The sequence below is a fragment of the Oryx dammah genome, unplaced genomic scaffold (assembly GCF_014754425.2).
Source record: "Oryx dammah isolate SB20612 unplaced genomic scaffold, SCBI_Odam_1.1 HiC_scaffold_29, whole genome shotgun sequence".
Lineage (NCBI taxonomy): Eukaryota > Metazoa > Chordata > Mammalia > Artiodactyla > Bovidae > Oryx > Oryx dammah.
Window position 1 is genome coordinate 81724138 of NW_024070213.1, and position 26649 is coordinate 81750786.

The following is a 26649-nucleotide window of genomic DNA, read 5'->3' on the forward strand; positions in this document are numbered from 1 at the left end:
GTAAGCCAGAAAGAAAAACACCAATACAGTATACTAACACATATACATGGAATTTAGAAAGATGGTAAAAATAACCCTGTATGTGAGACAGCAAAAGAGACACAGATGTATAGAACAGACTTTTGGACTCTGTGGGAGAGGGAGAGGGTGGGATGATTTGGGAGAATGGCATTGAAACATGTATAATATCATATAAGAAATGAATCACCAGTCTAGGTTCGATGCATGATATAGGATGCTTGGGGCTGGTGCACTGGGATGACCCGGAAGGATGGTGTGGTGGGGAAGGTGGGAGGGGGTTCGGGATTGGGAACACATGTACACCCGTGGCAGATTCATATTGATGTGTGGCAAAACCAATACAATATTGTAAAGTAAAAATAATAAATAAATAAATAAATAAATCTAGCTATAAATAAAAAAATCTAGCTATAAATTAAAAAATCTAGCTATAAATTAAAAAATCTAGCTATAAAAAGCCTACAAAACAATTAGACTTTCTTATATTGTTAATAGGTTCAATACTTTTCTTAAATAATTCTTTAGTGATAAAGTAGCCTAAGGTGGGGCTTCCCAGGTGGTGCTAGTGGTAAAGAACCACCTGCCAATGCAGGAAACCATAAGAGATGTGGGTTTGATCCCTGAATCAGGAAGATCCCCTGAAGAACGTGGTAACCCACTCCAGAATTCTTGTCTGGACAATCCCATGGACAGAAGAGCCTGGCAGGCTACAGTCTGTAGGGTCTCAAAGAGTTGGACACTACTGAAGGGTCTTTGTATGTATGCTGCCTTTTAAAGGTGCCCGTCTTGTTCAGCATATCTAGGTATTTCAAACCACCAATAAACAAATATTTCTTAAACTCTAAATTGCCGGCTGTATTTAGAAGTTTTAGAGAATTCAAGAAAAATAAACAGTCTGTGATCACAAAACACTTATTGACGGTAGAAATATATACAAATGCACATGTATGAATGAATGATGTATGAATCCCTTGACAATTAACATGGCATATGGTAACGTATACTACAACTGGACAACTGGATATAAATCAGTTAAGAACAAGGTATTAATTCTTCAGTCAGATAAAATAAAAAACTAGATTTAGAAATTAAATCCTTATGAACATAATTTATCCAAAGGAAAAAAAAAGCAAATAGTGGAAACAGTGTCAGACTTTATTTTTTGGGGCTCCAAAATCATTGCAGATGGTGACTGCAGCCATGAAATTAAAAGATGCTTACTCCTTGGAAGAAAAGTTATGACCAACCTAGAAAGCATATTCAAAAGCAGAGACATTACTTTGCCAACTAAGTTTCATCTAGTCAAGGCTATGGTTTTTCCAGTGGTCGTGTATGGATGTAAGAGTTGGACTGTGAAGAAAGCTGAGTGCCGAAGAATTGATGCTTTTGAACTGTGGTGTTGGAGAAGACTCTTGAGAGTCCCTTGGACTGCAAGGAGATCCCACCAGTCCATTCTGAAGGAGATCAGCCCTGGGATTTCTTTGGAAGGAATGATGCTAAAGCTGAAACTCCAGTACTTTGGCCACCTCATGCAAAGAGTTGACTGATTGGAAAAGACTCTGATGCTGGGAGGGATTGGGGGCAGGAGGAGAAGGGGACGACTGAGGATGAGATGGCTGGATGGCATCACTGACTTGATGGATGTGGGTTTGAGTGAACTCCGGGAGTTGGCAATGGACAGGGAGGCCTGGCGTGCTGCGATTCATGGGGTCGCAAAGAGTCAGACATGACTGAGCGACTGAACTGACTGACTGAACTGACTAACTGATTGAAGCACTCTAGAACAAGTAAATTAGACCAAAAAGAAACAGGTGTGTCTGTCACATTGTATTAGTTTTCTAGGGCTAGTATAATATAGCATCACAAACAGGTAGCTTAAGTGGCAGAGATTTATTGTCTCATAATTTTATAGCCCAACATTCCAAAATCAAAGTTTCAGAGGTTTGGTTCTTTCTTAGGGCTGAGAAGGACAATTTGCTTCATGCTCCTCACCTTGCTTCTGGTACTTTTCTGGAATTTTTGGTGCTGCGTGGCTTGTAGGTTCATCAACCAATGTCTGCCTGTATGTTTATATGACAGTATTCCTGTGTGTCCATGCCAAAATTTCTTCACTTTATAAGGACAATAGTCAAATTGGAGTAGGGTCCCACAACTTTCTAGTATGACTTCATCTAAACTAGTCATTTGCAGAGACCCTATGTCCAAATAAATTCCCATTCTGAGGTACTACAGGTTAGGACTTTAACATAGGAATTTTTGAGAGGCACAAGTCAACCCATAACAGAGATAAAACATCATGAGCAAAAAAAAATAGTGGAAGTGACTTGCTATGGATTAATGGATAAAGAGCTATGTAGGACCAGGCAATAGTAAGCTTGGATATCTTGGCAAAGGAGTTAGGGCTTGATGTGTTGAGCAACAAGAAGGCACCATGGGCTCTCAAGTAGAAGAAATGGGTTTTGTAAGCCTTAATGGTCCTGGTCGGGTAGGAGAGAGAGACACTAGAGAGAGAATGACTAAATAGAAGGTAACATGAATTTAAAAAAAAAAATTATATCTGGCATTAGCAATCAGAATGAAAGAGATATGATGAATATGAGAAAAGCTGGCCCATTAGCAAGGGGTTATTCTTTTAGAGGGTTCAGATTTTCTATATTTTCATCAATTTGAAGAAATATTTCACAAGCTTCCATTCATTAATATGACATCAATTGCCAATTTTGGTAAATATGTGTGATATGCAGCCATATACATGACTCATATGCAGAAGTGTTTTCCTGTTCCTAGCATAATGCCAAAAGCTTAGAAACAATACCAGCAAATTTAAGAGGTATGGGAAACAAAAATAAGCTTCTTCATCATAATGCACTACTGGGCTGACAAAGCTGTAATCCCTGGCACTAATTATGCACTGAAGAGAGAAACTTACCAAATAAATGACTTCTGAAAACAAAATCTAAAATTGAATGTCAAGATGGTCCTAAAGTAGTACTTGATAATATAATGTCAAGAGAAAGTATAGTCAAAACATCAAAAGTTTCCACAATTTTCAGTTTAAAGTGAAAACAGGTAGCAAAGAATCATTCTGAAAAACACAATGTCCAACATAATTTTGGCAAATCTATAGATTATATGTATTGACAAGAGACAAAATGAAGACGAAAGTACTAAAAAAAAAGTCGGTAACACTCTACAAGGAATGAAGGACACTGAATGAATGAAGATGGATAAATAATTTTTAAAAGAAAAATATGATAAACATATGGTTCATAAGAAACATAAAATAGGGCAATATGCTCTCAGGTATTTTAGATCTTTAATATATAAAAGATGGACAAGCCATCTAGTCCTAAAATCTTAATTAAAGCCATGTTTATAAATATCTAAGGAATTGCAAAACTCTTCCAAAAAAAAAGAAGCTTCCCTGGTAGCTCAGGTGGCAAAGAGTCTATCTGCAATGCAGGAGACCCAAGTTCAATTCCTGGGTCAGGAAGTAACCCTAGAGAAGGGTAGACTACCCAATCCAGTATTCTTGGGCTTCCCTGGTGGCTCAGATGGTAAAGAATCCACCTGCAATATGGGAGACCTGGATTCAATCCTTGCGTTGGGAAGATCCCCTGAAGGAGGGCGTGGCAACCCATTCCAGTATTCTTGCTTGGAGAATCCCCAGGAACAGAGGAGCCTGGTGGGCTGAAGTCCACAAAGAGTCAAACATGACTGGGAAGCTAAGCACAGCACACCATCTGCATGGCTGAGACACTGGGGGTTGTGGTAGACAGTACAGAAAAGGAAAACCAGGGAGGGAAAGAAACACCCTTCCTTAGCCCCACTGCCCCTTAAACTACTGCTCTCTCTTTCTTCTTTCTTTCATAAGCAAACATCTGGAATATGTTCTCTTCCTTCATCATATCCATTTTTTCCCATTATGCAATATTGAATATACTCCAAACTGGCGTTTTTCATCACCATTGCACCAAAATCTCCACGGCTGATGTCCTCAGGAGCATCCATAAGGTTCAGCACAAAGGACGGTGTTCAGTCTTCATCCTTCTCAATCTCTCAGAACATTCTACTTTATTGAAATACTCTCTTTACCTTGGTTTCTGTGACACCACCTCTTCTTCTCTCCCTCTTCTTCAGCCATGAAAATTTTCTGTCTTCATCACCAAATCTTCTTTATAAAATGCTCAAATACTGGGGTTTTTTCAAAACTCTCTAGGTAATTTCTACCATTTCCTCCAAAAAATTCCAAATGCTATGTATAATTTAACCTTCTCTGAACTCCACACTGAAGCATAATTCAACTGGTACTCTCCTGTCCCTCAGGCACAATAACCTGAGATGATGATTTTTATACCAAACACTTGCCTATTTTCAGGCCAGAAAACTGAGCAGCAACCTTGAAACCTCTCTACTCATTATTTACTATCACCAATTAATTAACAGGACTGGCTTTATCTCACAAACACTCAAATACACCCATATCTCCATCTTTATTTTTACTGCAAGCCACTGCTGTCTTCCATCCACTGGTTTCCCACATCCAGTCTTACCCTCATTCAGCCTGAAGCAGAAGTAATTACCTAAAACACCACTGTGACCAGGGCATTCCTCTGCATAAAACTTTTCCTTGACTCTCCCTTGTTCTTAGCAGAAAACCTATAGTCTACTGCACCCTTCAAGGGTCTGCTTCCCATCATTAACCTCATCAGGCCTCTTCCTGTTCTCTGCCTTCCTTCATTTATTACCAAGTACTCCTTTTTACCTTAAGGCCTTTAGCCATGGTGATTCCCCCTCTTTCCCACTTACTTATGTCCATAACTGATTTTTACTTAGTCTTCACACATCAGAGAAAAGCTTTTATTCAAGCATGACCACCCACCCAGATCAGAAACCCTGTTAATTTATTTTTCTTTCAGGCCACTTGCCACATATATAATTAAATGCTGTTTGGTGCAATGATCTTCACTGCCTGAGAGAATATTGGTCAGGTGTTCCTTATTTACTGCTTTACCTCTAGGCTAGACTGGGACAAAATAAGTATTCAATAAATATTTGTCAAATGAATAAATGAATAAATTTTAACAGTGATATATTAACCCTGATCAAGAAAAATATAGTAAGAATAAATAATCTCAATTAGTTATATTATTAAAACAGTACCACAGTTCAGTTGCTCAGATTAAGCAAATAAAATTTATTTTACTTAAAACTTGTCACATGTTTATTTGTGTACATAATGGCAAGTCTAATTTCTTAGAGAACAAGGATTCTATAAGACCAGCTGATAGATAACAGGCACAGTTGCATAAAAAATTTTAAAAGCTACTTCTAGTGAGTTAAAATATCCTTAATGGGATGCCCCTGGCTCCACAGGCAGAGATAATGGGAGGAAGCCCACCCAGCAGGAGGAACCAGTCCGAAGATCCCCAGCTCCTGCATTCCAGCCATGCCAGAACTCACCCTTGTCCAACAGTGGCAAGGAGCCTCGGCATAGGGCAGGAACTAGTAGCTGACTGGGCAGGGGGCTAGCTTTGCCTAAGAGTGTGCCAACAGTTGTTGCTTTGTCACAACAAAATGCCCAAGGCAATCCACATAGGGGGGCCACTCCTAGAACAAAACTGGCCTACCTAATACTTAGAAATAAACACGGAGAATTAGGCAAAATGAGGAAACAGATGAATATATTCCAAAGGAACAAGACAAAACCCCAGAAGAATTATATGAAGTGGAGATAACTGTCTACCCAGAAAGAGTTCAAGGTAATGATTATAAAGATGATCAATGAACTCAGGAGAAGAATGGATGAACACAGTTAAAAGGTTAGCAAAGAACTAGAGAATATGAAGAAGAACTAAACAAAGCTGAAGAGTACAATAACTGAAATAAAAAATACATTAGAATCTAGGGATATACAGTATATTAGATGATGCAGAGGAATAGATCAGTGAACTGGAAGACAGAGTAGAGGAAATTACACAAACTGAAGAGAAAGAATTTTTTTAAACTGAGGGTAGTTTAAGAGAATTCTAGGAAAACATCAAGTGTACTAATATTTGCATTTTAGGGGTTGTGGAGTCCCAAACAAGATAAACTCAAAGAGGTCCATAAAAAGACCCTTTATAAATACAATTACAGATAAAGAGAGAAAGTTAACAGCAATAAGCTACTAGTTACAAATAAAGGAACTTCCATTAGAGCATGTGCTGACTTTCCAGCAGAAATTTTGCAAGCCACAAGGGAATGGCACAATATATTCCAAATGATGAAGAGAAGACATCTACAACCAAGAATATTCTACTTAGCAAGGCTATCAACCAAAAGCTAAAATGCTTCAACAGCAAATTGGTTTTACAAGAAATGTTAAAGAGACTACCCTAAGGAGAAAAGATTACACAGCTAGAAATACATTGATTATTTTTAAAAAGTCTCTTTAGTAAAGGCAAATATACAATAAAGGCAATATATCACCACTGATAAATTTAATATAAAGGTTAAAGACAAAAATAGTAAAACAATCTATAGCCACTAAAGTATTTCAGGGATAGACAAAACAAAAAGATGGAAAATGTAATGTCAAAAAACATTAAACAGGGTGCAAAGAGTAAAAATGAAGGGTTCTTAAAATGTGTTTATGCTTAAGAGATCAACTTAAAATAATAAATATACATACATATATACTGTTATATTTAAATCTCATGAAAACCATAAATCAAAAATCTATAATAGATAGACACATTCAAAAAGAAAGAATCCAAAGATAACACTAGAGATAGTCATCAAATCACAAGGAAAGAGGGCAAAAGTAGAAGAACAAAAAAGAACAACAAAAATAGCTGGAAAACAATTTTTAAAATGTCAATAAGTATATACTCATTAAAAATAACATTAAATGCAAGTGGCCTAAATGCTCCAATCAAAAGTCATAGAGTGGCTGAATGTATAAAAAAGTAAGACTCATATATATGAATGCCTATAAGACTCACTTCAGATTTAAAGTCACACACAGACTGAAAGTGAAGGGATAGAAAAGTATTCCATGCAAACAAAAACACAAACCTGGGGTAGCAGTATTTGATAAGGCAAAATAGACTTTAAAACAAAGACTATAACAATAAACAAGAAGGAAATCACTTAATGTCCACATGCTGCTGCTGCTGCTGCTAAGTCACTTCAGTCGTGTCCGACTCTGTGTGACCCCATAGACGGCAGCCCACCAGGCTCCCCCGTCTCTGGGATTCTCCAGGCAAGAACACTGGAGCGGGTTGCCACTTCCTTCTCCAATGCATGAAACTGAAAAGTGAAAGTTCGCTCAGTCGTGTCCGACTCTTTGTGACCCCCCACTGCAGCCTACCAGGCTCCTCTGTCCATGGGATTTTCAAGGCAAGAGTACTGGAGTGGGTTGCCATTGCCTTCTCTGAAATGTCCACATAGTAGGCCACTAAGCAAATCTCAGATTAAATTTAAGAAGACTAAAACCATATCAAGCAACTTTTCCAACCAAAGGGTCTGAGATTAGAAATCAACAAGAAAAAAACTGGAAAATATACAAGCTCATGAAGGCAAGAAAAAAAAATTAAAACAAGGAAAAAAAATGCCTAGAGACAAATAAAAGTAGAAATAGAACAGTTCAAAATCTATGGACCCAGCAAAAGCAGCTCTAAGAGAGAAGTTTATAGCAATACAAGCTTACCCTAGGAAATAAGAAAAATCTCAAATAAATAACCTAACCTTATACCTAAAGGAACTAGAGAAAGAACAAACCAAAGCACAAAACAGACACTAGATCAATGGAACAAAAGAGAGAGCCCAGAAATAAAACCATACTTACGTGGTCAATTTATCTATGAATAAGAAGGCAAGAATATAGAAAAAGGAAAGATAGCCTCTTCAATACATGTTGTGGGGAAAACTGCACAGCTACGTGTTGAAGAATCAAACCAGGCAATAGTAAATCCCCTACATATGAACCTTCAAGTTACAAGCTTTCAAAGATGCAAATGTGCATTCACTTGTCCAGTCATGTTGTTAGTTCATGTATTTGGTGTACATTGTCACATGCATGCATCCTCTATAGCTGGTTGTGCCTTTGTGTACTTTACTATACAATACTGCATAGAATACAGTAGTACAATATTTTTATTGCAATCCAAGGATGTCCAGGAGCAAGCATAAAACAGCAGTGATGTAGCTGGTACTGCTAAGAAGCACCCAGTGATAACAATGGAAATGGAAGTGAAAATAAGTGAAAAGAGGAAGAGGAAGCAACTGAAGAAACAAAGAGACCCATGATGCAGGAAATGGCAAGGAGATTTTCTTTATTCGAGGAGACACTGTTAGTTTTTGAGGCACAGGGCCAGATGTAGAAAAGTACATGAAGATGGGGAGGGAGGTGGGAGGGGGGTTCAGGATGGGGAACACTTGTACACATGCGGCAGATTCATGTTGATGTATGGCAAAACCAATACAATATTGTAAAGTAATTAGCCTCCAATTAAAATAAATTTATATTAAAAAAAAAAAAAGAAAAGTACATGAAGGCTGGAGCAACCATTCATGATGCAATCCAATGGTACTTATGACCAGAAAAAGAGAGCTACTACCTAGACATCACTGGATCATTTATTCGAGGACAGATAGAACTGAATCCAGCAAGGAACCAGAGCCTGTGCCAGCAATGTCAGGCATGAGTGAAACCGCAGCTTGCCCTCTGTCTCCTATTGCTGATGACCCTTCAGCTCTACCATCTCCCACCTCCTCTCCCTTCTCCACTCATTAACTCCTCTTTCCTGTTCACTCGATACCAGTCCCTGTATGCCAGCTGTTGTACTGTACTTTTCAGGGTACTGTCCCATGAGGTTAAAGATGTTGTCTTTATTTTTTTGTACTTGTTTTTTTATGTATTGTTTGTGTGAAAAGTATTATAAACCTATTACAGTACAGTACTATACAGCCAATTGTGTTAATTGGGTACCTAGGCTAACTATGTTGGAATTATGAACAAATTCCACTTATAAACATGCTCTTGAAATGAAACTTATCCATATGTAGGGAACTTATTGTACTTTGTCACACCATATACCAAATAAACTCAAAATGGATTGAAGATTTAAATGAAATACCTGAAATCATAAAACTCCCAGAAGAAAATATAGACAATACACTCTGTGACATTAGTCTTCAAAAGTTTTTGGATCTAGCTCTTTATGTAAGAGAAAGAAAAGCAAAAACAGAAATGGGAATGGGAAATGAAAAAAAATAGAAATGGGAGTGCATCAAGCTAAAAAGATTTTGCAGAGCAAAGGGAACAATCAACAAAACAAAGAGCCTACTTAGTGGGAAAAGATAGTTGCAAACAACATATCTGATGAGGGGCTAAAATCCAAAACATATAAAAACTCATAACAACATCAAGAAAATTAATAACCTTGTTAAAAATGGGCAAAAGATTGGAATATATATTTTTCTAAAGAAGACATACAGATGACCAAGAAACACATGAAAAGATGTTCAATGTCACTAGTCATCAGGGAAATGCAAGTCAAAGCAACAATAAGATATCACGTTATCCCTGTTAAAACAGCTATCATGAAGAAGACAAAATATAGTGTTGGTGAGGGTGTGGATAAAAGGGAATAGTGTGTGCACTGTTGGTGGAAATCAAAATTGGTAAAGTTAATATGGATGACAGTATGGAGATTCCTCAAAAAATTAAAAACAGAACTACCATAAAATCCAGTGATTCTACTTTTGGGTTTTTCTTCAAAGAAAACAAAAACACTAATTATATAAGATACATATACTCCTATGTTCACTGTAGCATTATTCAAAATAGCCAAGATACAGAAGCATTCTAAGTGCCCATCAATAGATGAAAGGATATAGAAAATGTGGTATATAATATATAATATTGTGGTATGTGTATATATATATATATATATATATATACAATGGAGTATCACTCTGCCATAAAAAAGAATGAGATTTTCCATTTCTGAGAAGATGAATGGACCAAAAGGGTATTATGCTAATCGAAATAAATCAGACCAAGAAACAGAAATACTATATGATTTCACTTATATAGTAAATCTAAAAGAAAACAAACTCACATATACAGAGAATGAGTAGGTGTCAGAAGGGAAGCATGTTGGTGGATGAGTGAAATAGATGAGGGATATTTAGGGGTACAAACCTCCAGTTATAAAATAAATAAGTTTTGGGATATAATGTACAGCATAGGTAATATAGTCAATAATATCATAATAACTTTGTGTTGTGACAGATGGAAACTAGATTTATGATGGTGATCATTTTATAATGTATCAAAACATCAAATTACTGTGTTGTACTTCTGAAACTAACAGAAAATGTAAGTAAATTATATTTCAATAAAAAAATTCTTAGCAACAACAAAGTGCAAAGAAAATCAAATTTGATCAGAATACTAAGGAACCTGTTAACATGAATAACAAAAGCTATACTAGAAATATTCATGTATAAAAAATTCAAGATCCCTATAATAAACTAACAAGTTTTTCCATCATTTTCTTAACTTGTGAAGATTACTTCCTTAAATGAAAAATGAATAAGTTTACAAACCATTTTTCAGTATGATCCATTCAGAATGGAAAAGAGCTGCCATTTTGTGCTACACATAAATATACAAAAACAGTCATATAGTCTTTACAATTAAATTTTTAATAGCTTGTATTGATAAATAATTTAATAAAAATTTCTGGCTTCTTCCCTTGAGTTCTTTCCTGTCTCAGTAAATGGCAACATCATCCATTTGTTGCTCAAAATCCTTGACTCCCATTCATCACTCTTTAATTCTCCTCCATAGCAAACTATCTGCAAGTATTGTTGGCTCTACCTCTAAAACATATATGAATATCCTCCTTTTTATCTCTCTTGTGCTAAGTCACTCAGTCATGTCTGACTCTTTGTGGTCCCATGGACTGTAGCCCACCCGGCTCCTCTGGCCAAGAGGATTCTCCAGGCAAGAATATGGAGTGGGTTGCCATGCCTTCCTCCAGATGATCCTCCCATCCCAGAGACTGAACCCAGGTCTCCGGCATTGCAGGCGGATTCTTTACCAACTGAGCCACTAGGGAAGCCTAAAAATTTTTTGGCTGCACCTCACAGCATGTGAGATCTTAGTTCCTCAACCAGAGATTAAACCTGTGCCTCCTGAAGTGGAAACATGGGATCTTAATCACTGTGCTTAATTTAGGCAACTTAGCTTAGACTTCTACAGAGCCTTCCAACTGGTCTTCCTGTTTACACTTCTGTTCTTTTAAGTACATCTAACTCCACAGTTCATCTAACACATTGCAGTCAGAGCTACCTTTTTTGATACAAGTCTATGCATATCACTTCTCTCCTCAGTTCAGTTCAGTTCAGTTGCTCAGTCATGTCCGACTCTTTGTGACCCCATGAATTGCAGCACACCAGGCCTCCCTGTCCATCACCAACTCCCGGAGTTCACTCAGACTCATGTCCATCGAGTCAGTGATGCCATCCAGCCATCTCATCCTGGGTCGTCCCCTTCTTCTCCTGCCCCCAATCTCTCCCAGCATCAGAGTCTTTTCCAATGAGTCAACTCTTCGCATGAGGTGGCCAAAGTACTAAAGTTTCAGCTTTAGCACTTTCCTTCCAAAGAAATCCCAGGGCTGATCTCCTTCCGAATGGATTGGTTGGATCTCCTTGCAGTCCAAGGGACTCTCAAGAGTCTTCTCCAACACCACTTACAAGCATCCCTACATTACCTGGCCCCTACTTAATTCTCCAATTGCATCTTAATTGACTCATCTGTTTCATCACATTATCCTGCTTTCTGTTTCTAGAACATCTAAGCTATTACCACTTATGGTCTGTCTACTTACTATTCCTTCTAGTTGGAATGCCCTGTTTCAGATCTTTCTGTGTTGTTTCCTTATCATCAAATCTCAAGTCAACTGGCAATCTCCTGCCAACCCCAGACCCAGAGGCTTTCCTTGACCATCTCATCTAAATTAGTCCCCAATCAATTTCTATCACATCATCCTGTTTAACTTTCTTCCTATTGCTTATTACTATATTAAATTGCCTTTCTCTACTTCTAAGTCACCTACTTGTTCTCTGTCTTCTCTCTCAAATATAAGCTCCTAAGCACAGAAAACTTAGCAGTCTTATTCATCATTTACCTTATCAGTCTTATTCACCGTTTTCTAGGCACCCAGAGACTAGAAAACTGCTTGGTACACAGTAGGTGCTCACTAAATATTTATTAGAAGAGTAAATACACTTAATGACAACAAAAAAGAAGCAGCTCAAAACATAAATAACTATAAGATTAAGAAAAAAGAGGTACCATATGAGTTTATATCATCTGATTGCATATTACACATATTAACAATATAAGTGGAATGCATTACCTATCAGAGATCTCAATATTAATGAAAAACACATTACTAAGTATGTTTAAATTCATTTTTAATATTAAAAAATTTCAAAATTAGGAATTTTACATGAATCTGCATATGAATGGGGAAGGGAAACTACATATGTCTTTGTGCTTTGGCAAAAATGGAATGGTCTCTTTAGGTTTGAATCAGAAGCATTTAAAAGAATATGCTAGGGGAAATGGTCAATTTAAAAAGTGAATACCAATTTTTAAGGCAGAGAAAATCTATTGAAAACTAAGAGAGACAACAGAAATTGAACTCATTGGAAAAGACCCTGATGCTGGGAAAGATTGATGGCAGGAGAAGGCAATGACAAAGGATGAGATGGCTGGATGACATCACCAACTCAATGGACGTGAGTTTGAGCAAACTCCAGGAGACAGTTAAGGACAGGGAAGCCTAGCAAGCTGCAGTCACAAAAAGTCAGACACAACTTACTGACTGAACAAGGGCCAATAAATCGTTATATAAGTAAACATGATCTCTAGGGACTGATGGCACTGATCCTAAACATTTGGAAAGGGTAAGACCAGAGGCTTCCGAGTGCCCAAATACCACCACACCACTGTTCTTACCTGCAAACCCACTAGCTAGTCACACAATTAATGAAATGATTCAAATATGTGCCTTGGGGAAGTTACATATTACTCAGTTCAGTGCAGTCACTCAGTCGTGTCCAACTCTTTGTGACCCCATGAACTGCAGTACGCCAGGCCTCCCTGTCCATCACCAACTCCTGGAGTCCACCCAAACCTATGTCCATTGAGTTGGTGATGCCATCCAACCATCTCATCCTCTGTCGTCCCCTTCTCCTTCTGCCCTCAATCTTTCCCAAAATCAGGGTCTTTTCAAATGAGTCAGCTCTTCGCATCAGGTGGCCAAAGTATTAGACTTTCAGCTTCAACATCAGTCCTTCCAATGAACACCCAGGACTAATCTCCTTCTACACCTCTTGTAATTCTAGGGTCTTCACGAACAGTCAAAGCTGTAGTATTTGTGGAAGCCCAGGCCTTCTCACTGTATATGGACTCTTTCAATGAGGCAACAAACTACCTGAGATATTCGTTAAGGATTTTAAAAAACTAGGAAACTGTTTACTCCATTGGAGCTATTTATTAAATACCACAGACCATGAATACAACCACTGAGATTACTGACAGTAGCAAAACAAAAATGGTGTGGGCACTTCATCTTCCTGTTAATTGACTGTCTTTGTTATACAACATTGCCTGCAAAAATCTGACTACAATCCTAACCGCAAGCCACAGTAATCATGTCAATATGTGAACTATCTGAATATCTAATTATAAAAAAAGAAGGCAATTTCACAGTGGAAGTATTGTCCTAATTCAAGAAACCTAGCCATATTAACTTATTAGTCTGACATAGCAGAAAGATGAAAAACTTTAATTTGAAAGATAATTATTTTTAGCTGATTAATATGCTTCAAATTAAATTCACTGCTTTTAATGGGCCTATCAATTTGACAACCTGGGAAATTAATAAATTTTGCATGCAGTAATTCTAGGAAATTTATACAGCCAAGCTACACTTCATTACAAGACTTACCTTCACAGTAGGCATTGTCTTCTCGAAGAGCCCTAAAACCATCTCGACAGCTACAAACAGCTCTGTCATTCAGATTTCTGCAGACAGAATTCTCCATGCAGTTATGCCTTTCAGAGCAAAAGTCATAACCTACAGGAAAAAAGAAATTATTATGGTAAATGAACTCATAACGAAGCATAAACATTTGTCTTTTAATATCTTTCTTTTGTTTAGAAGCTATATTTTCCTACATGATTATGCTGATATCTTCATCCAATGTTTATAGAACCACATGTTATATGTAATGAAAAGTTTTTTTAGTTTATTTAACTCAATTAAGAGTTAACTGGAGGAGGTCACCATTAACCCCACCTGAACTTACACAAGACTAGGAAAACAGAGTGTTGAAGGGCACAAACAGAACCTTGTGCACACCAGGACCGAGGAGAAAGGAGCAGTGACCCCACAAGAGACTGACCCAGATGTGCCTGTGAGTGTCTAGGAGTCTCCGCATGCATCAGCAGTGGCCTGCTGCAGGGTTGGGGCACTAAGGGCAGCAGTGCCTGCACGGGACCTTTTGAAGGAGGTCGCCATTATCTGCATTACCTGCACTATAGTTTAGTCTCAGGTCAAACAACAGCAAGGGAACAAAGCTCCGCCCATTAACAGAAAACTGAGTTAAAGATTTACTGAGCACGGCCCTGCCCATCAGAACCAAACCCAGTTAGTCTCTCCCATTAGGAAGTTCCCATAACCCTCTTATCCCTATCCATCAGAGGGCATGCAGAATGAAAACCACAATCATAGAAAACTAATCAACCTGATCACATGAACCACAGCCTTGTCTAATTCAATGAAACTATGAGCCAGCCTGTAGGGCCACCCAAGACAGAAAGGTCATGGTGGAGAGTTCTGACAAAACATGGTCCACTGGAGAAGGGAACAGCAAACAACTTCAGTGTTCTTGCCTTGAGAACCATGAAGAGCATGAAAATGCAAAAAGATAGGACACTGAAAGATGAACTTCCCTGGGTGCCCAATATGCTACTGGAGATCAGTTCAGTTCAGTTCAGTTGCTCAGTCATATCCGACTCTTTGTGACCCCATGAATTGCAGCACGCCAGGCTTCCCTGTCCATCACCAACTCCCGGAGTTCACTCAAACTCACATCCATCGAGTCAGTGATGCCATCCAACCATCTATCCTCTGTCGTCCCCTTCTCCTCCTGCCCCCAATCCCTCCCAGCATCAGAGTCTTTTCCAATCAGTCAACTCTTTGCATGAGGTGGCCAAAGTACTGGAGTTTCAGCTTTAGCATCATTCCTTTCAAAGAACACTCAGGACTGATTTCCGTCAGAATGGACTGGTTGGATCTCCTTGCAGTCCAAGGGACTCTCAAGAGTCTTCTCCAACAGCACAGTTCAAAAGCATCAATTCTTCAGCACTCAGCTTTCTTCACAGTCCAACTCTCACATCCAGACATGACTACTGGAAAAACTATAGCCTTGACTAGACAGACCTTTGTTGGCAAAGTAATGTCTCTGCTTTTCAATATGCTATCTAGGTTGGTCATAACTTTCCTTCCAAGGAGTAAGCATCTTTTAATTTCATGGCTGCAGTCACCATCTGCAGTTATTTGGGAGACCCCCAAAATAATGTCTGACACTGTTTCCACTGTTTCCCCATCTATTTCCCATAAAGTGATGGGACTGGAGATCAGTGGAGGAATAACTTCAGAAAGAATGAAGAGATGGAGCCAAAGCAAAAACAATACCCAGTTGTGGATGTGACAGGTGATGGAAGTAAAGTCCGATGTTGTAAAGAGCAATAATGCATAGGAATCTGGAATGTTAGGTCCATGAATCAAGGGAAACTGGAAGTGGTCAAATAGGAAATGGTAAGAGTGAACATCAACATTTCAGAATCAGTGAACTAAAATGGACTAGAATGGGTGAATTTAACTCAGATGACCATTGTATCTACAACTGTGGGGAAGAATCCCTTAGAAGAAATGGAGTAGCCATCATAGACAACAAAAGAGTCCAAAATGCAATCTCAAAAATGACAGAATGATCTCTGTTCATTTTGAGGGCAAACCATTCAATATCACAGTAATCCAAGTCTATGTCCCAACCAGTAATGCTGAAGAAGCTGAAGTTGAATGGTTCTATGAAGACCTACAAGACCTTCTAGAACTAACAACCAAAAAAGATGTCCCTTACATTATAGGGGACTGGAATGCAAAAGTAGGAAGTCAAGAGATACCTGGAGTAACAGGCAAATTAGGCCTTAGAGTACAAAATGAAGCAGGTCAAAGGCTAACAGAGTTTTGTCAAGAGAACGCTGCTGCTGCTGCTGCTAAGTCACTTTAGTCGTATCCAACTCTGTGCAACCCCATAGATGGCAGCCCAACAGGCTCCACCATCCCTGGGATTCTCCAGGCAAGAACATTGGAGTGGGTTGCCATTTCCTTCTCCAATGCATGAAAATGAAAAGTGAAAGTGAAGTCGCTCAGTCATGTCCAATTCTTAGTGACCCTATGGACTGCAGCCTACCAGGCTCCTCCATCCATGGGATTTTCCAGGCAAGAGTACTGGAGTGGGGTGCCATTGCCTTCTCTGCAAGAGAATGCACTGACCTTAACAAACACCCTCTTCCAACAACACAAGAGAAGACTCTACACATGCACATCACCAGATGGTCAACACATTTTGAAATCAGATTTATTATATTCTTTGCAGCCAAAGATGGAGAAACTACAAGAAGACTGGGAGTTGACTGTGGCTCAGATCACAAACTCCTTATTGCCAAATTCAGACTTAAACTGAAGAAAGTAGGGAAAACCACTAGACCACTCAGGTATGACCTAAATCAAATCTCTTATGATTATGCAATGGAAGTGACAAATAGATTCAATGGATAAGATCTGATAGAGTGCCTGAAGAACTATGGATGGAGGTTCATGACATTGTACAGGGGGCAGTGATCAAGATCATACCCAAGAAAAAGAAATGCAAAAAGGCAAAAAGTTGTCTGAGGAGGCCTTACAAACAGCTGAGAAAAGAAAACACGTGAAAGGCAAAGGAGAAAAGGAAAGATATACTCATTTGAATGCAGAGTTCCAAAGAATAGCAAGGAGAGATAAGAAAGCCTTCCTCAGTGATCAGTGTAAAGAAATGGAGGAAAGCAATAGGATAGGAAAGACTAGAGATCTCTTCAAGAAAATTAGAGATACCAATGGAACATTTCATGCAAAGGTGGGCATAATAAAGGAAGAAATGGTATGGCCCTAACAGAAGCAGACGATATAAAGAAGAGGTGGCAAGGATACACAGAAGAACTACACAAAAAAGATCTTCACAACACAGATAATCATGATGGTGTGATCACTCAGCTAAAGCCAGATATCCTGGAATGTGAAGTCAAGTGGGCCTTAGAAAGCATCACTATGAACAAAGCTAGTGGAGGTGATGGAATTCCAGTTGAGCTATTTCAAATTCTGAAAGATGATGCTGTGAAAGTGCTGCATTCAATATGGCAGCAAATTTGGAAAACTCAGTAGTGGCCACAGAACTGGAAAATGTCAGTCTTAATTCCAATCCCAGTGAAAGGTAATACCAAAGAATGTATAAACTACCGCACAACTGCACTCATCTCACACGCTAGTAAAGTAATGCTCAAAATTCTCCAAGCCAGGCTTCAATAGTACATGCACCGTGAACTTCCAGATGTTCAAGCTGGATTTAGAAAAGGCAGAGGAAGCAGAGATCAAATTGCCAATATCCGCTGGATCACTGAAAAAGCAAGAGAGTTCCAGAAAAATATCTATTTCTGCTTTATTGACTATGCCAAAGCCTTTGACTGTGTGGATCACAATAAACTGTGGAAAATTCTGAAACAGAAGGGAATACCAGACCATCTGACCTGCCTCCTGAGAAATCTGTATGCAGGTCAAGAAGCAACAGTTAGAACTGGACCTGCAACAACCCACGGGTTCCAAATCAGGAAAGGAGTACATCAAGGTTGTATATTGTCACCCTGTTTGTTCACCTTATATGCAGAGTACATCATGAGAAATGCCAGGCTGGATGAAGCACAATCTGGAATCAAGATTGCTGGGAGAACTACAAATGACCTCAGATACACAGATGACACCACTCTTTTGGCAGAAAGTGAAGAAGCACTCAAAAGCTTCTTGATAAAAGTGAAAGAGGAGAGTGAAAAAGTTGTCTTAAAACTCAACATTCAGAAATTTAAGATCATGGCATCCAGTCCCATCACTTCATGACAAATAGATGGGGAAACAGTGGAAACAGCGGCTGACTTTATTTTGGGGGGCTCCAAAATCACTGCAGATGGTGACTGCAGCCATGAAATTAAAAGACGCTTGCTCCTTCGAAGGAAAGTTATGACCAACCTAGACAGCATATTAAAAAACATTACTTTGCCAACAAAGCTCTGTCTAGTCAAAGCTATGGTTTTTCCAGTAATCATGTATGGATGTGAGAGTTGGACTATAAAGAAAGCTGAGCGCCGAAGAATTGATGCTTTTGAACTGTGGTGTTGGAGGAGACTCTTGAGAGTCCCTTCCGCAGCAAGTAGATCGAACCAGTCCATCCTAAATATTCTGAATATTCATTGGATGGACTGATGATGAAGCTGAAGCTCCAATACTCTGGCCACCTGATGCAAAGAACTGACTCCTTAAAAAAGACCCTGATGCTGGGAAAGATTGAAGGCAGGCAGAGAAGGGACAGCAAAGGATGAGATGGTTGGGACAGGGAGACCTGGCATGCTGTGGTCCGTGGGTCAAAAAGAGTCGGACACAATTGAGTAACTGAACTGAACTGAACTGAACTGAACTGAACTGAACTGAAGATAACATAGTGAGGAAGGAAAGTATTCTGAGAGTTAGTGATTGAATATTATCAATAACTATGAGTAACATAGACCAAACCAGATCAGATGTTCACATTGTGTATTTAAGAAATGAAACAGATACCAAAACTCTAAATGTGTTAAAAAAAAAATACACCACTTTAATTTAATTTTCTCTGGAAATCTGCAAGACAAGTATGTCGACTCAAAAGAAAAAAGTTTCAATTATAAAGATTCCAGAGTCTTTATGAGAGAAAATATAAATGGAACACTTCATATACAGTGACACCAATCATGTGTAATTGCTTGACTTTCTTTTTCCTGTATGAATCCCTTGTTCAAAGATCATCTAAGATGCTGAAATGAAAAGCTTGAACACTGGAATCTATATTTAATGGAAATTATATGATTATGCATCATTCAGACAATTTTTAAATTGCTTGATGAATAAATTTTCTAGCTAGTTCTACGCTAATGAATTATTATTTCAGCACATATAAAAGAAAAGACATTTAGAAAAATACATTTCATGTAGCTCAGAATAAACTCATCTACTTACATGCAAGAAAAGACTTTTACTTGAGTAAATCATGAAGATTAAGTTCTTCACCAGCTCATCTTATTTATCAAATTACCATAGACCATGGGTTTCAGTGAAAGACTGAACCATAGCCAGCAGGTATACTGTGGCGCAGCACAATGGCTGATGTCCATTCCAATTGGTTTGTGCCCATAATGACTGTGCAGAATATCATCACAGAGTTAAAACACATCTCCCATGAGATGTGTTAAAATGGATAGTAAAAAAATTTTTCGTACCATTTAATAAGCCTTAGGAAGGGTGAGGCTTGAGTGATTTCTACAGGAATTAAATAAAATAGAACTGAGGTGAATGAAAACTGGAAAACTACATAGTAAATAACATCACTAAAATCACTTGACAACTCTTCTTCACAAAATTCTTCACAATCTAAATTCTTATGATTCAGGATGAAAATTTTGAAGTAAAAGGTTCATTCTTATGGAGAGGAAAGTTAAAAATGTTTTCTCCTAGGGTCTTTTTCTTTCCTTCTTCAAGTAGCTAAATTGAGACCATTTTTCTTAAAATGTGTTCCAGAGTCCTTTTACAATTCCTGAGGGGATAATTTCAGCTAAAAAGTCATCCTCACCCTCTATTACAATCCATTTCTAATTTGGCCTAACTGATGGTAAGACTCCCTCATCTCAGCATCAAATACCATGCACACGCTTACCATGCAGTGATTAACTGCTGCAAGAATTTACAAATATAAAATAACAGTGTGATTCTACGTTTCACTATTTTAGGTTCATTTAGGGAGTACACTGTTTTTTGTCAAATGAGTTTTTTATAAATTAACCCACAGACTTGAAAATTGAAAATTCTGTCAAATTTTAACTTACTCTAAACAGTGTCAGCTATTTTGATTTAGTCTCTCGACAGACAAAAGTTGATTGAATCTATTGGTTATTTTACTGCTTAGATTTAAAAATGCCAAGGTTAAAAGGCTAACTGCTAACTACTGATGGGTAGAAAATTCAGACTCACTTATAGGGATTTGTTTCCAATCTATAGGGAAGAACTTAAAAAAAAAAATCAGACTATGGGTTGGCAATAAACCATAGTTCTACTACCATCATCGCTGCATTCCTACTCATCTGTGCTTAGATTTTAGAGTTGAAAGATCTACATCTGATCTCTACCAATTACTGGCTGAGTAAATTACTAGCTGTGTAAGTTAATTAACCTTTCTAAACCTTCATATTTTCTCACCTGTAAATTTGGATACTATCTACCTCACAAAAATGTAGTTTCACATTGGTTAATAATTAAAGTAATTAGAGTATTACTAATAAACCACAAATAAATGTGCTGAGATAGCTATCGTAGGAGAAAATTCACCTATTTGTTATAGATGGATAGATCAATGATCTAAAACAATCAGGTCTTTCTTTTATTTCCTCCTTTCAATTTTAAACTCACAGATACCAAGTTTTCTATTCCTTTTAAGCTTTCCAAATTTATATGAAGTTCTTGTATTAAGTATACTAGAACTTTCTATAACCTTCTATAAAATGTTGATATGCATTTCTTATGACTGATGAGGTAAGGAAGGGTACAAAAGATTATACATAAGAACAACACAAATAAAGGTATTTCATAATATCCAAGAGAAAAAGAATACAATAATTTTGAGGTGATTATTTGTTGGTTTTGCCTATAGGTGTCTATTTCTTCTTTCGGTAGGGAAAAAAAAAACCTAGCCATACCTGGAATGAATTTTTCACCTCTACTATTAGCCTAGATGCTTACAGGAAAATGGACTCCACTGCCCACTGATCAAGGCAACGCCAAACAATACATCCTACTAGCCTGAACATAATTTCTTCAGGTCTGAGCAAATGATCCAGTGCGATTAATGCAGATAATTAAATCTCAATTCTGGGACTTTTGTTTAGAAGATACTGAACTTTGTCTTCCACCTACTTAAGTATCAAAATAATGTGAGCATAAGAATGTCGGGATCTATCCAAGAACACATAGAGTTTGAAAATAAGGCCATCTCAGAGGAGGCAAATAGATGTATCTAAGCAAAGTGACAAGGTTTGAGATCTGAATCAATCCACTCACCAGGCCACACATTCCATTTTTTCCCTTTGGTCAGTTGGATTGGTTGTTCTATCACTTGGACCTGAAACAATACTAACTCATATCGGTACCATATATGAGATGATGGGTATTCCTGACTTTTCCCAAAATGTAGTTCATGTGCATGGATGAACATTTAAAATGAAGTACAGATAGCAATGGGCTTCCCTAGTAGCTCAGCTGGTAAAGAATTTACCTGCAATGCAGGAGACCTGGGTTGGGAATTTCCCCTGGAGATGGGACACATTCCCCACTCCAGTATTCTTGGGCTTCCCTGATGGCTCAGCTGGTAAATATTTCACCTGCAGTGCAGGAGACCTGGTTTTGATCCCTGAGTTGGGAAGATCCCCTGGAGAAAGGAAAGTCTATCCACTCTCATACTCTGGCCTGGTGAATTTCGTGGATTGTATAGCCCATGGGGTCACAAAGAGCCAGACTCGACTGAGCAACTTTCAATTTCACTTTCAAAGATAGCAATGGAATTTTTTTTAATGTGTACAAAAAATACATGAATTCAATAACCCAGTCATTTCATGGATACCACTGGAATGAAACTAACTTTTCGGAAAATGTGTTAACAGTAGATAATAAAAAATTAACTACATGATGTTATTTGTGATAGATAACAAGAATCACGAAGGTGTAATTGAATGATGTGGTAAATTATGAACTGTCCAGAAGTTGGGAGGAAACAGTCTACACTCACTCAGCCTTATACACACGATGCCTCCATTACTTCTAATTGTTCAGATGTCACGTCTGGCTCTGCGACCCCATGAACCGCAGCACGCCAGGCCTCCCTGTCCATCACCAACTCCTGGAGAACACCCAAACCCATGCCCATCGAGTCGGTGATGCCATCCAGCCATCTCATCCTCTGTCGCCCCCTTCTCCTCCTGCCTTCAATCTTTCCCAGCATCAGGGTCTTTTCAAATGAGTCAGCTCTCGCATCAGGTGGCCATAGTATTGGAGTTTCAGCTTCAACATCAGTCCTTCCAATGAACACCCAGGCCTGATCTCACTTAGGATGGACTGGTTGAAAGTCATGACAAAGTCAATACTAAATTAAAGAGCGGGTATCTGGTGAATAGGATTTGATTTCTACCGGCAGAGAAAGGGGTGGCCAAGAGAGGAGGAAGAGAATGGGAAGGGCTGAGATATGAAAACACATAGTTTCAAAAAAAAAAAGAAAACACATAGTTTCATGTTATTTCTGTACCTAAGTCAGAGTCCTCATTGTATGACAAAGTCTCTGTCCTATTGTAATTGGTCATATGACTCCTTGATACAGCTCTCAAATATGAAAAAAGCGAAAAGAACCCTTTTGCTACACTGTTTCTGAGCTGCTACAACAGAAGAGAAGAGGGTATCTAGAAAACAGTCCTGCCTGTATGTGACTTGGTGCCTAGAGATTTGGAGCCTTATTTTGGTGCACAGCTTGGTTTCCAAACACTGGCTGAGCCTCCAGTGGAAAGGTCAACTCTTTAATCTCATGCTCTGCCCTCAGGGAATATTTAATAAGCATTGTTGAACAACTTACTTTTTCAGATGTGAACATGTCATCTTTAGCACTAGGGAGACAGGCCTGAAAACTGGAGACCAGTTTTACTACAAATGAATTTGTCACAATATATGTGTAGGAGTTGACTCAAAATTTCAGCCTTCAAAAATTAATTTGCTTTTTAGTTTAAAAGTCAGACAATAGCAGGAGAACTCATTTGTTTATTCTATATATCTGAAGTCAGAAATGGAAGCAATATTTATTTTACATGGTGTTAGATGTTTCATGAAAGGTCAACTTGTCCAATTTCAGCTCCAATATTAGCTAAGCCAGTGGTTCTCAATCCAGGCTGTGTAAAATAATTTATTACTCAAGTTTTTTTTGTAAGCTGATACCAAGGTTCTATCACATATATCTCACTTGACCCTGAAATACTTGTTCAGAAATAAGGAAAAGGAATCTCTGCTTTTACCTTAGCAAGGGCAATTCCATATTGGAGGCCCTAGTTCCATTGTGAGAAAAATCCATGGAGGACTGAATATGCTATAATGTGATTAAATACTTAGAGAACAATCTCTTGAGAAATTCCAGGAACTACAGGATGCTTCAGCTCCACAGCTACAGATAACCTGTTCTCCTTACACAATCACACAGTGATGGTAATCAGACCACTGCACTACCAGCTTCAAGGTGATTATTGGAGCAGACTGTGCTGCTTCACACATAGCCCCCACCAGCACACCTCTGAAACTGCTCCTTTATAAACTCTGTTCCCTGTCTGGCAACTTGAAGATGGTTTGGGGGATGCTAGTCCACCATATTCCCAGGTTGCCAGCTTCCTGAATAACACATCTTTTTTTCATCCCCCCAACCACCACCACCACCAACTCTTGAATATCAACTTTTGAGCAATGAGCACCCAAACCTGAGTTCAGTTCTGGCTTCAGTGGGTCACAAATCAAGTATATCGGTCTGAGGTGGAAGGGGTATAGATCGTAGTAAATTTTGTCATTGTATTTCAAGTGTTTGTGTAAACATATTAACTTTAAAACTATAGGTAATATAAACATAACAGTTTTTGTTCCTAGCTTTTCCATTCTTCCCTGGTGACTCAGCTGGTAAAGAATCTGCCTGAAATGTGGGAGACCTGGGTTCAATCCCTGGGATGGGGAGATCCCCTAGAGACAGGCTACCCACTCCAGTATCCTGGCTTGGAGAATTCTAGGGACTGTGTAAGCCATGGGGTCACAAAGAGTCAGATGTGACAGAACGATTTCACTTTCACTTTCCATTCTTAACTTGCTTTTGGTAATACGTTAAAGCTCTTTAAAAAGAAATGAATGTAATCAGGTCTTTTCTTGACATCTGAAATGTTCTGTTCTGTGCTTAGTCACTCAGTTGTGTCCAACTCTATGTGATCCCATGGACTGCAGCCTGCCAGGCTCCTCTGTCGATGGGGATTCTCCAGGCAACAATACTGGAGTGGATATCCTATCCCTTCTCCAAGGGATCTTCCTGACTCAGGAATTGAACTGTGGTCTCTTGCCTTGCAGGTGGATTCTTTACCAGCTGAGCTACCAGGGAAGCCCTCTGAAATGCACTATTCTTACCCACATCTTTTTACCCAAATTTAGCCAATGCTGACTGATAGGTATTCACCTCTCTGCTCTCTAAGTAGCTCCTGGACACCACTAGTAGATTAAAGATGGCCACAAATTTTTAACACTCCTCCTATCATAGTGGGATCTATTCCCCTCACACCCACCCCTTGAATCTGGGCTTGGCTGTAATTGCTTTGATAAATGAATTGTGGTAGAAGTGATGCTGTGTCAGTTCCAGACCTACTGTTTGACAGCCCCAAGCTACCATTTAAGAAATCTGATGACCATCCTGCTAGGGAGACCACAGGGAGAAGTCTTGAGATTACATAGAAAGGGAGAGAGTTCTGGCTATGACCAGCCTTCATGCCATTCCTGTTAAGATGCCCAACATACAGTGAGGCCATCTTGAACCTTCCAGCTCAAACCAACTTCCAGCTGAGTGACCCCAGTTAACACCCTATGAAGCAGAAGAATCACCTGGCTAGGCCTTGTCTGAACTGCTGACCCACAACACTACAATATCTAGGCATACCTCAGAGATATTGCACGCTTGGTTCCAGATCACTGCAATAAAGTGAATACCACAACAAAGCAAGTCACACAAATTTCTTATTCTCTCAGTGCATATAAAAGCTATGTTTTGGGAGTTCCCTGGTTGCCTAGTGTTTAGGATTCCAGGCTTTCACTCCTGTGGCCCAGGTTTAACCCTGATCAGGGAACTGAGATCCTGAAAGCCGTGCAATGTGGCCGAAGAAAAGTTGTTTATACTATACTGTAGTATATTAAATATGCAACAACATTACATCTGTAAAAAACGTACATGATTTAATTTTAAAATTTCTTGTTCAGTCGGTCAGTCATGTCTGACTCTCTGTGATCTCATGGACTATGGCTAGGCTTCGCTGTCCTTCACCATTTTAAAATACTTTCTTGCTAAAAAATGATAACCATCATCTGAGCCTTCAGCAAGTCATAGTAGGAACATTAAAGATCACTGATCACAGATCACCATAACAAATATGATAATAACGAAAAAATTTGAATTATTGCTATTGTGAGAATAACCAAAATGTGATACAGAATCATGATGTGAACAAATGCTGCTGGAAAAATGCCACCAACAGTCTTGCCTGACACAGGGTTGCCACAAACCTTCAATTTGTAAATATCACCATATCTGCAAAGCACAATAAAGCAAAGTGCAGCAAAAGGAGGTATGCCTGATAATAAACTGGTGGTTGTTTTAAGCCATTGAACTTTGGGGTAATTTGTTATGCAGCAAAAGCCACTCAAAGTGTGCAGATTCTTGAGCTCCACCCCAGACCTTCCAGATTAGGATCTGTACTTTAATCCCTAGGTTATCTGTATACACTTTTAATCCTGAGAAGTTCTGGTATAGCCTACCTTTGGCTGCCAAAGACACTCTATTCAAGCTGCATACTGGAGTCCAGTTCCAAAATCAAGTGATTGGAATGAGCATTCTGGATTTGTATCAACTTCCACACATGCTCTGTGCAAGGCACTGGCTCATGGAAAGTTAGGCTGAAAACACTAGTGACTCTTCTTTTTTGTCTATTTGATTACAGTCCTTTGTACTCTTAGTACCTGAGAGCCATCCCTAAAGCTCTTGAAAGGCAGACCAAGTCTGAAACCACTCTGAAACTCCCAAAGAGCCTTTCATAGAATTAGGATTTTAAAACTCTTAAAAGAATAGATGGAGCAATTAGCTAAACAGAAAATGAAAAGAAACCTGCACCATCCTCCAAAAAATGGGAGAGAAGGATCTTATATTTCCCTTTTAATAAATGAGATTAAAAGGAAAGAAAATAGCATATGTTTTATAAAGTTTCTTTTTCTTACTTTTTTCTGTTTAAGTTTTATTTGGTACCAATAAAGGCTATTATTAAAACATGTGCTAGTAGCTCATGTAAGGCACTTTGTTAATGTAACACCAACTGCATGAGTTATGAGTCCCAACTATATTTCA

The 26649-nt window shown here is 38.6% G+C and overlaps 1 protein-coding gene across 2 annotated transcripts in view; it reads right to left on the reverse strand.

Moving 5' to 3' along the window:
* NELL2 (neural EGFL like 2) overlaps positions 1-26649 on the reverse strand; it is a 382484-nt gene that overhangs the window by 190813 nt on the left and 165022 nt on the right. For both annotated transcript variants that reach the window (XM_040233810.1, XM_040233809.1), the window contains exon 13: positions 14037-14165. In XM_040233810.1, coding sequence (XP_040089744.1) covers positions 14037-14165 — 129 coding nt within the window. The remainder of the gene's footprint in view (positions 1-14036; positions 14166-26649) is intronic.